Genomic DNA, 14,071 nt, shown 5'->3' with positions numbered 1-14,071 from the left:
TGTGGCCAAATCTATTTATTAAAATAGCGAATGCTGCTTTAGCAGAATGAGTCATGCCATTTATTTATTTATTTATTTTGTTTGGAAGACACTTCAGTATTTCCAAAGCATCTAAGTGGCAAATAGGGCAGAGGCTTCTGTTTGTCTGGATTTTAAAAAGGCTTTTAAGCAGCACTTTTTACAAAATCTAATATTCTTAATGCTGAAGGTAAGTGACAAAGGATGTTACTTAGCACATGTATATACATCATCTAGACATCCTTGTTTCAAGTAAATAAGAAGTAACTGTGTGAGAACCAGGGAGAGCAACGATAGGAGATGCCTTGGGTGCCAAATCACACATTTGCCCCATAATGGATTAAGCTTTATGCCATAACTGTTAGGGTAACCACATACTCAGGTGACTTGGTGGAAAGTATAAGAAAGGAGCAGGGAGCAGAAATGAGGCTTTCTGTTAACAGATACAGACAAGGGGCATCAGGTGAGAGCTGCCCTATGCCCTGTGAGACAAAGGGCTGCCCCTTTGGGCTATTACAACAGCAGAATCAGTATTCTTATGTTCTATGGATTATTGGAACGCTGTTGTAAGAGGTTTGAAAGCTGTGCACAACAAGTGGTTTGCAGGGCACAGATACAGTGCAGTTATTTCATTGGTTCTGTGCAATTTAGGAACAGCTCTTCCCCTCTTGTGCGTTGACTCATGATGTGTGTGCAAACTGTGTCTTAACTGTGGGCAGGAGGATGGCACAGTGAAGGAGGAGCAGCTGGATGGTTGTTTGACTTGAGAAAGGGCTTAGAGAATGGGATGGGGTTCTCATTTCAGGGTAGCTGGTGTTTCTGTAAGTGTAGCTTTGATTTCCTGGTGGAAGGGGCAGAGGGGAGTGGAGTTTGTTTAGAAAAGGCAGCTCAGCAGATCCTCCTCCTGTGCAAGGATGAAAGACAGGCTATTTCTGGGCAGGAATTAACTCTGGTGGCTACTTCTGGCTTCCTGGGAGGAGCAGCAGGGCACGTGGGTGAGGCAGAGCTGCCCTGAGGGAAAGATGCTAAGTGGAGCATTTTGCTCCAGACTACTTATTTTGAGCTGTTGGGGAATGCTCCATTTCCAACTTTATTATGTGCCTTAATAGCTGGGGGTTATTGTCTCTAATCCCTCCTGTCAGCTCCCCCAGAGCCACTGTCCTCAGGGGGGCTGTACATTGTGTCACGCCAGCAGGGGTTTCTGGTGGTCTCTGCTTGCTTGGACCAGCATCTGAGAAGTAAGAGGATGATTCCAGCACGTTCTTCCGCAAGTGTCCCACCCAAATTCAGGTCCTGGAGTCCCTAAGTGTCACATCTAAGTGTGACAGCTCTGGATCACAGCAGTCTCTCTTTGTCTGGACTGCCTGGCTCATTTTTTCTGCTTCTCTCAAGCCAGTATAATGCAGTGGAGCATCAGTGTTGGCTTCTTTAGGCTACAAAATTTATTGCTGTTTATACTGGGTCAGATTCCAGGCTCAACCAGAGGGAAGAATAAGTGCAGCGTGACTTGCTTTGTGACCAGCGGCTCCAAACCTGCTCGGGTCAGACAGCTGCTGACTAATTATCCATCTTAACAAATTACTTATAGCTCTAGAGTTTCTAGAGCAACTCACAGCTCAAAGTATGTTCACCCTTCCATGTTAATCATTCTAGCATTTAGAAATGTTTTGGTGCTGGGGTTTTTAAGTGATTGTGATGTTCAGATAGATTTTTATAAATTGCCTTCCAACTGAAAGGCTTGTTTTCCTGTTTATTTTAAACTGGCATTGGTGCATACAGGAAATACACGGTATTCTGCCATGTTTCTGTTGGCAACTATTAAGTTATCCTTGTCAGAACATGCCAACAAGTTTTCTTAGCAAGCGAGCAGAAAGAAAGCAAGCAGTTTTCAGATGAAACAGACCCCATGCTTGAGTTGTAATACAAATCTTTTGCTAAATGCTATGTAGATTCTATAATCTTTTGGTTTAAGGCAATCTTTGAGATTGTAGGTTGCAGATTCAGATCTTTGGAGTAATTCCAGACCTGCATTGCATAAGCTGACATCATTATTTGGCCTTCAAAATTGGAAGAGCCAGTACCTGAAACTAATGGATTGCTGTCAAGAGCTGTGGCACTCTTTGTTCCCCAGAACGAGCCATCTCCTGGGCTTGCAAAAATCTTCTTCATCCTCTCTTCATTTCTGGTGTAAACCATGGGGAACTCTGGTCACATCTCAATTCCTGTAATAGTTTTCAGCTAAATTAGAGGAGTTCTGGTATGTTGAAGTAGTCTGTGCTAAGAGTGACACAGAACTGGATGTGCAGCCCAGAAAATCCACAGGCTCTTTGTGGATGCTCAGCAGCCCCTGCTAGTCTCCAAAAAATGAAGCTGGACTTAGGTAGTAAAAGTACAGCACTCTAATAATCCTCAACTACTACTATTTGTTGCTGCTGAGAGCCTGGGTTTTCCTTCAAGCTTTTGATTTGATGCAAGTCAGAGCCAGCTTTTGTGGTTTGGCAAGATTTGCAGCACAGGTTCTTTAGGGAGAGGCAAGAAATGAAAACTTTAAAACAGAGGAAATGTTTAAAACATAATAATACTGTGTTAACAGTCTTTAAAATCTCATTTTCTAGCCCCTTTCTTTATGAACACGTCATTACAAACAACTGATGTGAGCTGGTCCCTAGGTTTGAGGGCCTGTCACTTGTTTTCCTCAGAGGGCTGTGACTGGGTTGCAGAGCCTGGGAAGCAAGGGAAGATCCCTTGTGCCTGTTATTTTGGGATGAAGGTGTCCTGTGAGAATATCCTGTGGCCAAGCTGGTGCTTTCCCTCAGCAGTAAATGAAGGAGGGAAAGTTCAGCTCAGCAGCATTAGGGCTGGTTAAAGGGATTGGGAGAAGCAGGCCAAGCTCAGCTGTCACACTGCTTCTCCCTTCGCTAGCTGGGATTTTGGTGTGTGGGTGGATAACCTGGGGCACTTTACTCCACAGGAGGAGATTTAAAGCCTTTGCTTTAAACACTAAAAGCGTGAAAATGCTGCCCTGAATGTTGGCTGTCTCTCTCCCCAGGCTGGGAGGTGTTCCTCGCCCGTCGTCATTCCTGGGGGAAGGAGAGGCAGACGGTGGGAAGACAGAGGACTCGGGAATGTCTTGGGAAGCTTCCAGTGGCTTGTTTGAGCAATCAGGCCTCCAGATCCTTGTCCAAGTCCTAACCTGGCCCAATCATCACTAGCACAAATGTTTGCTCCACTTTTACAGAGGGAATAATGAAAAAAGCCCCAAATATGCATGTGGTTAGTTTGTAAAGCGCAGAGGCAGCCCACAGACTCTGGCAGGTCCCTGGGAGAAGGCGTAGCTGTCATGCTGACAGTGAGGAATGGGAATGCCAGACTCCAGCTTGGCTCCTCAGACGTGCACAGACATCTAATCTGGGAGTGCACATCGCCTCACACATGTGCAGGAGCCTTTGCTGTGTTATCCTGATGAGCATACATGCCTTGTACATATGCTTTGCATATGTTTGGAACTGTGGTCATGCTAAAATATTTTCTGGTCCCAGTGAGGCCACATCTGGAGTGCTGTGTCCAGTTTTGGGGTCCTCAGCAAAAAAAATGAAAAGGAGTGACTGGAGAGAGTGCAGTGGATGCCACAAAGATGATGAGGGGTCTGGAGTATTTCTCTTATGAGCAGAGACTGTGGGGTCTGGGCCTGGTTAGTCTGGAGGAGACTGAGGAGATCTCATTAATGCAATAATGAGATCTCAAAGGGGTGCCAAGAGCATGGTGCCAGACTCTTTTCAGTGGTGCCCAGTGATGGGACAAGGAGCAAAGGCCAGAAACTAAAACATAAGCAGTTCCTCAGCATGAGGAAGAACAGCACTGGAACAGCCACCTAGGGAGGTCATGGAGTCTCCCCTTCTGGAGGCATTCCAAACCCATTTGGATTAATTTCTGTGTGACCTGCCCAGGTGACCCTGCCTTGGCAGGGGATTGGACTGGATGATCTCCAGAGGTCCCTTCCAACCCTAACAATGCTGGGATTCTATGAAAGAGAACTGCTTTCTTTTTAATTTATTCTGATAAATATGTTTTAGTTCTATGTAAAACTATGTAAATAGTTCTATGTAACTAAAGAGGGTTGGACATTTCTCTCTTCTCTAGATTTGAAGTCAGTGTGACAGCTAGTCAAATAAGATGCCCTCTTACGTGCATGAAATTATCAGAATCTGGTCCAGAGCATGGGCCTTTAAAAATTATTAAAACTGCATTTGATTCTTTGTGCTATATATAATTTTTCTGCTGTGAGATTATTTACTAATATAATTTACAAAATCTCATGTGAACGCCGACAGTGTTACAAGGTAAATAGTCAAAGAGAAAACCTGAAATGTGCCAGGTTCCCTTAAATGTGTTGTGTCCTAATCAAGAGAAGATTTTTTAAAATGAAAGACCTTTCATTTTCTTGCTTTGTTTTCTAAAAGGATTTTTCTTCAGTGTTAGATTCTCAGAAATATTTTCTTTTTTTTTCTTTTTTTTTTAAGTAATTAATAATGGAGCAGGCTTTTAGTATCTACCCTGGAAGGTAAAAACCCTTAATCACAGTAACATCATTAGTGCTTTCAAGCATTTAATTTTGCTGCTTGACAAAGCGCATAGCCATTGATAAGAACAAATAAGTGTTGTGTGCAATTGAGGGAATAAAGAAAAGCATGAAAACCCCTAAGCTTCAAGTAATTAAATTTAAATATGTTATTTGAATTTAGCTGAGATAATGTACAAACTGTGGGTATATTTTTCAGTCAGTGAAAGACCCCTTGAGTAAACATGATCCATTTAAATTCAAATCATGGGGAGTGGAAAGTAAACCCCGCTGTGGGTAAGAAGGCATCTTCAATAAAACACTGGGCATTGTGTATCTTTGATATCTGAGTACTCATGTGCTGTAGTTTTATAAAGGGCTGTTTTCACTCATGGATGCCTACATGCCAGAGACTTTATTGCATCTATTTATTTCCTGTTTTTTTCCTCTTTCCATTCCACCCCCCCCCCCCCCCCCCTTAATTTGAACCAGTAATGAAAAACTGACACTCTGCTTCTGCCATCCTTTAAAGTGCCTCGAAAGTGCTACAATTCAGCACTGGCTAGCCTTGGGACATGGCTTTATGGCATTTGGGTGAAGTTTTTGTAGTACATCTGTGCTCTTTCTCTCTCTGTAGGCCGCAAGCTCAGAGCTGAGGTAATAAAACTACTAGTAGGTGTTTAATGGCAGGTTATTGAGGAAGTAGATGAAAGAAAATTGCAACATTCACATCAGTAGGGAGCAGGGTTTTTAAGGGAGAGGAACTGCTGAGCTTTGAACTCAGGAAAGTTACACTTGGTGCTTTTGTTCAAGGGGAGACCCCTTTTTAGACACCAAAATACCTCATTTTGTGAAATGGGCTGTTCTGGTAGAATTGGTGCTTGGTATGTGCAGTCTGTGCACGTGTGGCAGAAAGCTGGCTGTTGTAAGCAGTGATGATTGAGAAACAAGTCATTGCTTACTGCTCCTTTCCAAACATAAAGGAGCAGGGTGGAGAAAAGTGCAAAAGGTGAAGGAAAAAGTGTTCTCCCATAAGTTTCATGGGATCTTACTCTGAGCACCTTAATTGTGAACATTATTCTTTTTGGTCAAGCTGTCCTCAATGTGTTTTATGTAGGAATGTATGCGTCTAATGAACACTTAGCCCACGCACATAGGAGAGAGTATTCTGTCTTTTATTCTGCTTGTGATCAAAGCATCATTTTACAACCTGTTACATGTTTATCTTCACATCATCCCCAAGAGGCAATTTAAAGGCAAAAGGCAGAAGAACAAAGAATGTAAATATTTTGCACAAGCTCACTCAGAAGGCTGTGTCTTCTGCCTGGAGTGCCATATTGAGCTGGCAGTGCTGACATATTCTTTGTCCTCGACTATATTGGCCAGACTCTTATGTCCTTTGGTAATACATGTGCAAGGAGAAACTGGTGCTCTTCCAGGAGTCCAATCTTTCAGGTCAGATGGTGGATCCTGAAAAATAAGGGGGAAAAGTAAACCTGATTTGTAGGGCTACTTGCAGAAATAAAAGGGAATTGGTAACTGAGGATTATATGCAGTGGGATAACTGTAGTACCTTGTGGGTACTGGGTCCAGCTCCTCAAGGTCTTCAGAGTTTCAGCTCACCATGCTATTGCACAGACCACTGTAGGTCTGTGCTGCAGGGATGGATGTCACTCCTGAAGAGTTTCTTGCAGTTCTGTAGTTGGACTTTGGCATTCTTAGGACTTCTGTATAGCTATGGAGAGGCAGGATGTGCAGGCAATACAAAGTTATGAACAAATGGCTCATCTGCAGAATCCAGGACAAAAGAAGATACTGAAAGTTAAGGAGGATGAATTTGCATATAAAGGGCAGGAAGGAAAAAATATGGCCATTCTTAAAAGTGGAAGGAGTAATGAAGGAATTGATGTACAGGTCCTTTTTGTGTCCTGGAAGGCAGGAGCCTGTTGCTTATTCCAGTATGGTGTAGTGCCTAAGATCAGCTGTCCATTTTTTGTGAGAAGTGAGAAAGCACTTGTTAAGCTATATAAAGCTGAGAGTCTTTCACTGGAAGGCTTAGTTAATATAAATTCTTCTGCTGCAAATAGCCATTTTACAGAGAAGAAATGTGTTTTCATACAGCACTTACCAGCCCAATATTGAAGGACTCACTAAATTCCAATATAGATGCTTGCTGAAATGAAATGGCAAACCAAGGAGGTTAAAGAGAGGATAAAGGAAAGAAAGGGAACTTTCTCTCTACAGTTCTTGAGGTCAGAGCAGCATAAGTGATGGATTCTCAGCAAAAAGAATTGCTTGTCTGCCCTGCATGAGGCAGCGATTAACTAAGCAGATTTCTCTCCGCTTGGTTTATCAGTAATGGCTTGTGCGTGTGTGTTTTAGGGTAACAAATCTGATTTCTAATTTATTAGCTGAGCAGTATTCTTATTGCAGAGGGGAATTAAAGAAAGGTTTGATTCTCTCCTGAGGAAGTGTGAGGTTATTAAGCAGGTTTGCAGTCGTGCCACAGATATAATTTGATGGAGCACACCTGGATCCTCCCTGTTGGCTGTGTGTTTATAGTCTCCTCTGTCATTCAGTATTTGCCTTTGCCTGTGAGAGACAGACAAGGAAAAAAGAGATAAAGGTTTGGAGGCATTTCTAACAGAGATGCCAAACTGTCAAATAGTAAATCGGGAAGCAGCTCCCTGATGGTTTCACATCAAGAGGAGACACCCTTTTGTGACTGCAGCACCTACCGGTTATTTTCACTTCCATCAGAACTGTCTGATATGGTCAAGTAGGTTTGAGGCTTTCAACATTCAATTTTCCTTTCATTTATAGTGACTGTTTTATTTATTTGCCTTTCTTGGTAGTTTTCAAGGATATCTCTTTCAAGGATACTTTTAACTTTATAACATTTTCATGGATCGTCATTCCAAAGTTAAAGGTAGAAAAAGAAACAAAAAGAAAGGGAAGTGGGGGAAAAAGAGCAGCTACGGCATCAGGGGACAAAAGAAGAAATATATTCAATTTAGGAAGACCTCTAATCTCTGGTTATACAGGACAGCTTTGTTAGATAAGATTAAAAATTTCATGAATGTCCCTTTTTTATCCCTGGAGACTCCACCATTTATACCAGCTATTGTCAGCATCAAAAGAGCTTGATAACAGCTGGCTAGAGATGTGACCACACAGCAACACAACAGCAAGGAAGGGGCAGCCGGGTTCATAAATCTTCAGAAAGCCCGTTCCCCAGCACGGCCATGAATCTGCTGCTATCACAGGCAAAGGGAGAAGGCATTGTCCTCCAGCCAGTCAGAAACCTGAACTTCAGCATTAGCAGGGGCTTTTTAGGCAGTGCACGGTGCACAAAGAGATGTTTTCCATTATCTTCTTCATTGCAGCCTTTATTACTGACACAGATACAGTTTAAAGGGTCTTGGAGTTTAGCTTGTTGCTAGGTAGAGTATTTCCAAAAATGCTGCAGCCCTTACTCGTGGTGGTGCAATCCTGCTCTTTCTGTTCATGGCATCAGTGCAGCACCACATGGGACAGGGTCAGGAGATGCCATTTTGGCACACACTGGACCAGTCTCTGGTATCTTTTGGCTGGGAAGGAGCTACCAAAGCCAGAATCTGGCCCTTGGCCATTTTCCAGGGACTGCTCACAGATTTGGGTGTAAGCAGGGCAAGTTATTAGGCACAAATCAGCTCAGATTGTTGAAATACAAGTTTCCTGGTTTTAATGGGAGGGCCCAAATTCATATGTATTCAGCTTCACTCTGGCCTTACTAAATTCAGTGGCAATATTTTCTCAGCTTTAGAGAAAACAAGGTTGGAACCTCAGGAACTTAATAGTTCCTTTGAAGTAAATAGCTAATGGAATAACATCAGTTAATTTTAGGAGATGGAAGAAGAGAGTGACTGTGGACCAAAATGACACAGGACAAAAATAAGAGATCCTTTTAGTACCACAATCTCTTATGAAAGTTTTACTGGGCAGCATGAACATTGCAGTGCTTAGACAACTGTGTTGTTACTTCAAAACCCACCTATCTAGTACTGTCCAGCATCCAAACCCAATCTTTCTTAGAGATGATTAAATGTCATTTTGGTAGAGAAAACAGGAAAAATCTTTGTTTCTAATTTCCCCTCACCCTCACCCCCCAAGAAAAACACGGTTTCGGAAAGTGCTCATGTTGTGAAAGTTCCAACTAAAAATACATGTTCCTCATGAAAACTAAGTGATTGCTTATAATGTTTCTTTGTTTTTTGTTTTTTCCTCCTGGCAGCTCCATCCCCGATTGCATTGATCCAGGCTAAGGAGATAACAAGGCACAGTGTTGCCTTGGCTTGGCTGGAACCTGACAGGCCAAATGGAGTCATCCTGGAGTATGAGGTCAAATACTATGAAAAGGTACTGCTCAGAAATGGACAAGCCAGGAGTTCCCTTTGGGCTTGGGCACAGCTTTTTTATTTCATTCCACTGTGGTTTATTTCCAGATAGGATTCCATCATTTGAAACGAAATAGATTCAGTTTAATAAAATCCAATTAAGGATTTCATGCACTTGAATGGTTGCTTGAAAGAGTAAGATTCATAGGCTGTTCCTGCTGTACAGTATGAATTTATTTTGTTATTTCTTTCCTACCTAGAAACTGAGCTTTTATAGCAATCACATTTATAATGAGAGTCAATAGTGTTGGGCAGAAGTGAGACATTAGCTTTCCTTCATAGACAGAAGTATAATAATGAAGTATATAACAGAGTCATAATAATAAGATCTGTTTGCCGACAGCTTCTGCTTGGAGTGATAGCATGGACTGGCTGGCTTTTAATAGAGAATAAGGAGAGAAAATTAGATTCTTCATACTTTCCAAGTTGAGGGAGATGTTATTCCTTCAAATAACTTCTCAAGTAGGGAATTATGAAAAGAGCTATTTTCTTTGAAGGGTCTCTGCAAAAATGAACAATTACCTGCTCTTGCTTGTGTGTGCTGTCTCTCACATGCACACGAATACTTCTAATTTTTTTATTAAAAAAATTCACTTACTTGCTTTCCACATACATTAAAAGGCCTTGCTTTGCAGGGAAACTAGATTATTACATTTTCTGATAGATTTTCCAGCCAAAAATAGAATGATTTTTAATAATGGACTTTCTGGAAGATATTTTCTAAGTCTTTTTTAAAATATTTTTATCCTTTTTTTATATGGCTTCTGGCTGGTAGGAAGAAAAGGAAAGTGCCAGCATGTGTGAGTAAAACGTGCTTGTTCATCAAGAGGATCCTATTTGAATGCTTGGCCGTTTTCCAAGGGTTTTCACTGTGTGACTTCTTAAATAATCAGTGATATATGAGCATCATGCGTACTGCCTCATCCTCCTTTTTTGGCTTGCTCAGAGCCCTGTGCAGCACACGGTGCATGGGGGATTGAGCAAGGCCAGCAGCAGGAGCCCTCAGGGTGTATTTTGAGAATTCCATTGCTGTTACTCATCTTTGATCAGACAGTTTTGGCAAGGCAGCGGGGTTCCAGGTTCACAGCTTCACTCCATCACGCCGTGCTCTGCCTTGGCAGGACCAGAACGAGCGCAGCTATCGCATCGTGAAAACGGCCTCCAGGAACACCGACATCAAAGGGCTCAACCCCCTGACCTCCTATGTGTTCCACGTCAGGGCCAGGACAGCAGCAGGCTATGGAGACTTCAGTGGGCCCTTCGAGTTCACCACCAACACAGGTAAAGGCCTCCCCAGCCCGTCCCTCTGCTGCTCCTCCTGCAGAGAGTGCTGATACAATGGGCTGTGTGTGGGGAGTTTCATGTTGGATGCTTGTGTGATAGATGAGTAATGCCATGATTGACTCACAATTAATAGTCAAATATCATGTACATAGGTTAAGAAAAATTTTATAGATTTACAGTTATGTTGTATCCCTGGCATGGTTATCAAGGGACAAGCTGGAGTTGGGACATCTGGCTTGTTACTATCCAATCAGGATTTGAAGAAGATGTCTCCACCACTAGACAGCAAAGAAGGGGTTGATGGACAGAACTTTGGGAGAGGTTAAAGGGTTAAAAAGGGAAACCTCAATTGTGAGGGGACTGAGCACATGGCGGGGAAAATCTTTTGCTCCTGGTGCTGTAACCTTTCCTCTTTATTCAGTCTTCTGTTGTATTTTTTATAAGGTGTAATAAACCTTCCTAAACTATGAAAAGGTGTAATAAACCTTCCTAAACTATGAAAACTAGCTATTTCTCACACTTGAACTGTGGTGTGTGTGCTCTGGGATCATGTTCCTGCATGGCCACATGGCTGTTGGTGATGGCATGATGCTGGCCCAAGACATCTGTTTGGATATGCTACATTATTGTATTTGCAGGGACCCCCATGGCAGGGAGGAATGGTGAATCTGACTCCATGCTCTCAGAGGGCTAATTTATTATTTTTTGATACTATATTATATTAAAGAATACTAAACTAAACTATACTAAAGAATACAAAAAGGATACTTACAGAATGCTAAAAAATAATGAAAACTCCTGACTCTCTCCAGAGTCCTGACACAGCTTGGCTCTGATTGGCCAATGAGTGAAAACAACTCACAGCAGAATCCAAGGAAACAATCACCTGTGGGTAAACAGTCTCCAAACACATTCCACATGTGAGCAAAACACAGGAGAAGCAAATGAGATAGTAGTTTTCCTTTTTCTCTGAGGTTTCTCAACATCCTAGGAGTAAAATCCTGGGTGAAGAGATTTTTCCAGAGAATGTGAATGCCACACTGTATTGTAGATTCTAGCAGTGACAGTGCTTCTCTGTGGTATAGGGAAAGAGGCACCCCATAAACACTTGGAAGCCATTGATGCTTGAGAGATTTTGTTTTCTGAAAAGCAGACATTTGCATGTTTCTGGAATATCTTATTTCAAGGAGAATAGAGCCCTGTTACTCCCCTTTACAAGCTATTGACACAGATCAGTCAGGTGTCCTACATCAGCACCCATACTTGCACTTTTCTTTAGACAGTTATATAAAGACAAGAATGTTCAAACTATGTTGTCAAAGGCTTTTTACTTTGCTCAAGGAAACATGCAGATTTAGCCCCCAAAATGTTTGCTTTTCAGTAGCAGAAAGGCACTGTGACCAAACCTATTTTATTTTGGACATAGAGGTCTCCTTAAATCAAGTTAAGGTCATGCCAGTTAGTGGCAATATCATTCAGGATGTTAACAACTGAAAACAATCCATCAGGAAGAGAGTAGGCGTTTTAAAATTACTCTCCTACTCTGGAGTGATCATCTGGCCCCCCTGAAAGAAAAAGGAGGAGGAAAGAAGTGTGGAAAGCAATTAGAAAGGAAAAAAAATTAGCCATTATACCCTCTGAGCAGCACTGGAGGGGAGAAGGAGAGGGAGTCCTTGTGCCTGGTGAACTGAAGTTCCCCAAATAATTATCAAACATCATGTCTTCAGCTCATTAGCAGTTGGAAAAATTGTGTCAAATGACTGTATAATAAAGGCCTGAAAGTAGATGTGAGTGCTACTCTAAACTGCCTTCATAAGCTAGAAGGCTCATTGAGCTCATTGAGTGCTACCTAGGTTGATTTTTTAAAGTTGTCTGACACAAATGCTCCCTTTTCTGTTTTCAGTTCCTTCCCCCATCATTGGCGATGGTACCAATCCCACAGTGCTTCTTGTTTCAGTGGCTGGCAGTGTTGTTCTAGTGGTCATTCTCATTGCAGCCTTTGTCATCAGCAGGAGGTAAGAACTTAAGCTTCTCTCTCCCTCTCTCTCTTTCATCAGGCAGCTTTTTGTCTCCTCCAAACAAAGCTGAATTCTTTGATTAGCATCATAAACAGTACATTTGCATTACAAGCCTTCTCCCTGTGTAGCTTTGATCTTCTCGGAGGTTAGTACCAAGCAGCATGTGATGTAATGGCAATAGTTCCAGCTCTATTTGCCCTTCAAATGCAAAGTTGATTCCAATAACTGGCATTGAGAAGCAAGCCAGCTAGAGATTTGTGGTTAGTGTAATTTGAAGTTAAGTTTAATGGGTATGGGTACAGTAGATTTTCTTGGACTGACTCCTGTTAGACAGGAATAAACAACGGCAGTTTTGTTAACTAAGCCATCAGAGTGCTATGCCGGTGATTTTTGTGCTAGTCTGTGAGTCTGTACTAGTCCTCCCTCTGTGAAGGGGTATGGCTGTAAAATGGGAGCCACAGTCATTCAGCATCAGATGCAGTAACACAGCAGAACTGGATCGATGGGTGTTTCATCAATGCAGCACCATAATCTTCACCAAGTGCTTGTTCATTCTCCCAAATTCAACCCAGGCATCAGGAATAATCCTGTGAGTGGGAGGACAGTGTAGCAGAAACACAGTGTGAGTGTTTCTGTCTTCATCTTTGTGTTCAATCTCATTTAAAAAGATCAGCATGATCTTGCTTCAGTGTAATTTTGAGATAAAACTGCTTGTATCATTACTGCATCTGAAGCCTGGGATCTCAATGATGCACATTTTGTCAATCTCTGTTGGTCAGTTTAATGGCATCAGCTGTAAATGCACTCAAACTCCACTTCATTTGCTCTCTTTAAATTGTCCTGGGGAGCAGTTAAGTGACTGTGATTGTAATATCTGGAAAGTAGACATGCATTGTGATCACTTTCTGTGGGTGTTCAACTCAAAGCCTCCATACTGGCAAGAGGAAAGAAGAGCAGAACATATGAAAATGTGGTGTGGAGAGACAGATTTATTAAAAGCCATTGCAACAGAAAAAAGCACCACTGAGCTTGATGACTTAATCTCCTCTTGCTTTTATTGATCACTTTATTATTTAAGGTAGGATTGATAGCAGGATACATTGGATTTCTAATTATGAGTCGCCACCTTGGAGAATTGAGCCTGTCGAGCTGCTTTGAGATGATTCCTTCCCCTTCTCCCCCCATAAAAAAATGTCTCTTCCCAAGGCTGATAAACACTGCTTGGTGATTGGCCCTCAATGGATCACTCTTTAGAAAATGAACTGTCAACCCCTTGCCCTCGTATTGATTCTCGTTAGGATCGGCCATAAAGCTGTCAGAGGAGAGGCTGCCTGGAGCCAGGTGCTGACAGACCTGCTGGGCTCAGACAGCTCTGCCCAGGGCTGTCTGCTCACTGATCTCTGCCCAGGCTGTGCAGGCACACAAAGGCACCTCAGAGCAGGTGGCAGCAGGGACAACAGCCACTCCAGGCACTGGTGGCAGTGGGGATAAAACATCCTGGTGGCCATGGGCTCAGGGATGTCCCCTGGCTCTGCCTGGTCCAGGCACTGGTGGCAGTGGGGATAAAACATCGTGGTGGCCATGGGCTCGGGGATGTCCCCTGGCTCTGCCCTGGCCTCTCTCAGAGGGGCCATGGAAGGGGAAGGACAGAGCAAGATGAATGAAATACTAGGACAGTGAAACTACTCTGTGCATACTAATGGTGCCTTGCTAATTAATAGCCCTTAATACACAGCTCTCCAGTAGCTGGAAGTAGC

At 42.6% G+C, this 14,071-nt stretch overlaps 1 protein-coding gene across 1 annotated transcript in view; it reads left to right on the top strand.

Moving 5' to 3' along the window:
• EPHA4 (EPH receptor A4) overlaps nt 1-14,071 on the top strand; it is a 104,627-nt gene that overhangs the window by 67,579 nt on the left and 22,977 nt on the right. The window contains exons 6-8 of the mRNA XM_064721609.1: nt 8,850-8,974; nt 10,134-10,293; nt 12,200-12,311. Of these exons, the coding sequence (XP_064577679.1) occupies nt 8,850-8,974; nt 10,134-10,293; nt 12,200-12,311 (397 nt within the window). The remainder of the gene's footprint in view (nt 1-8,849; nt 8,975-10,133; nt 10,294-12,199; nt 12,312-14,071) is intronic.

The sequence above is a fragment of the Zonotrichia leucophrys genome, chromosome 9 (genome assembly GCF_028769735.1).
Source record: "Zonotrichia leucophrys gambelii isolate GWCS_2022_RI chromosome 9, RI_Zleu_2.0, whole genome shotgun sequence".
Classification (NCBI taxonomy): Eukaryota; Metazoa; Chordata; class Aves; order Passeriformes; family Passerellidae; genus Zonotrichia; species Zonotrichia leucophrys.
The sequence above is the reverse complement of the archived record's forward strand: the minus strand, read 5'-3'. Positions and strand labels throughout refer to the sequence as shown.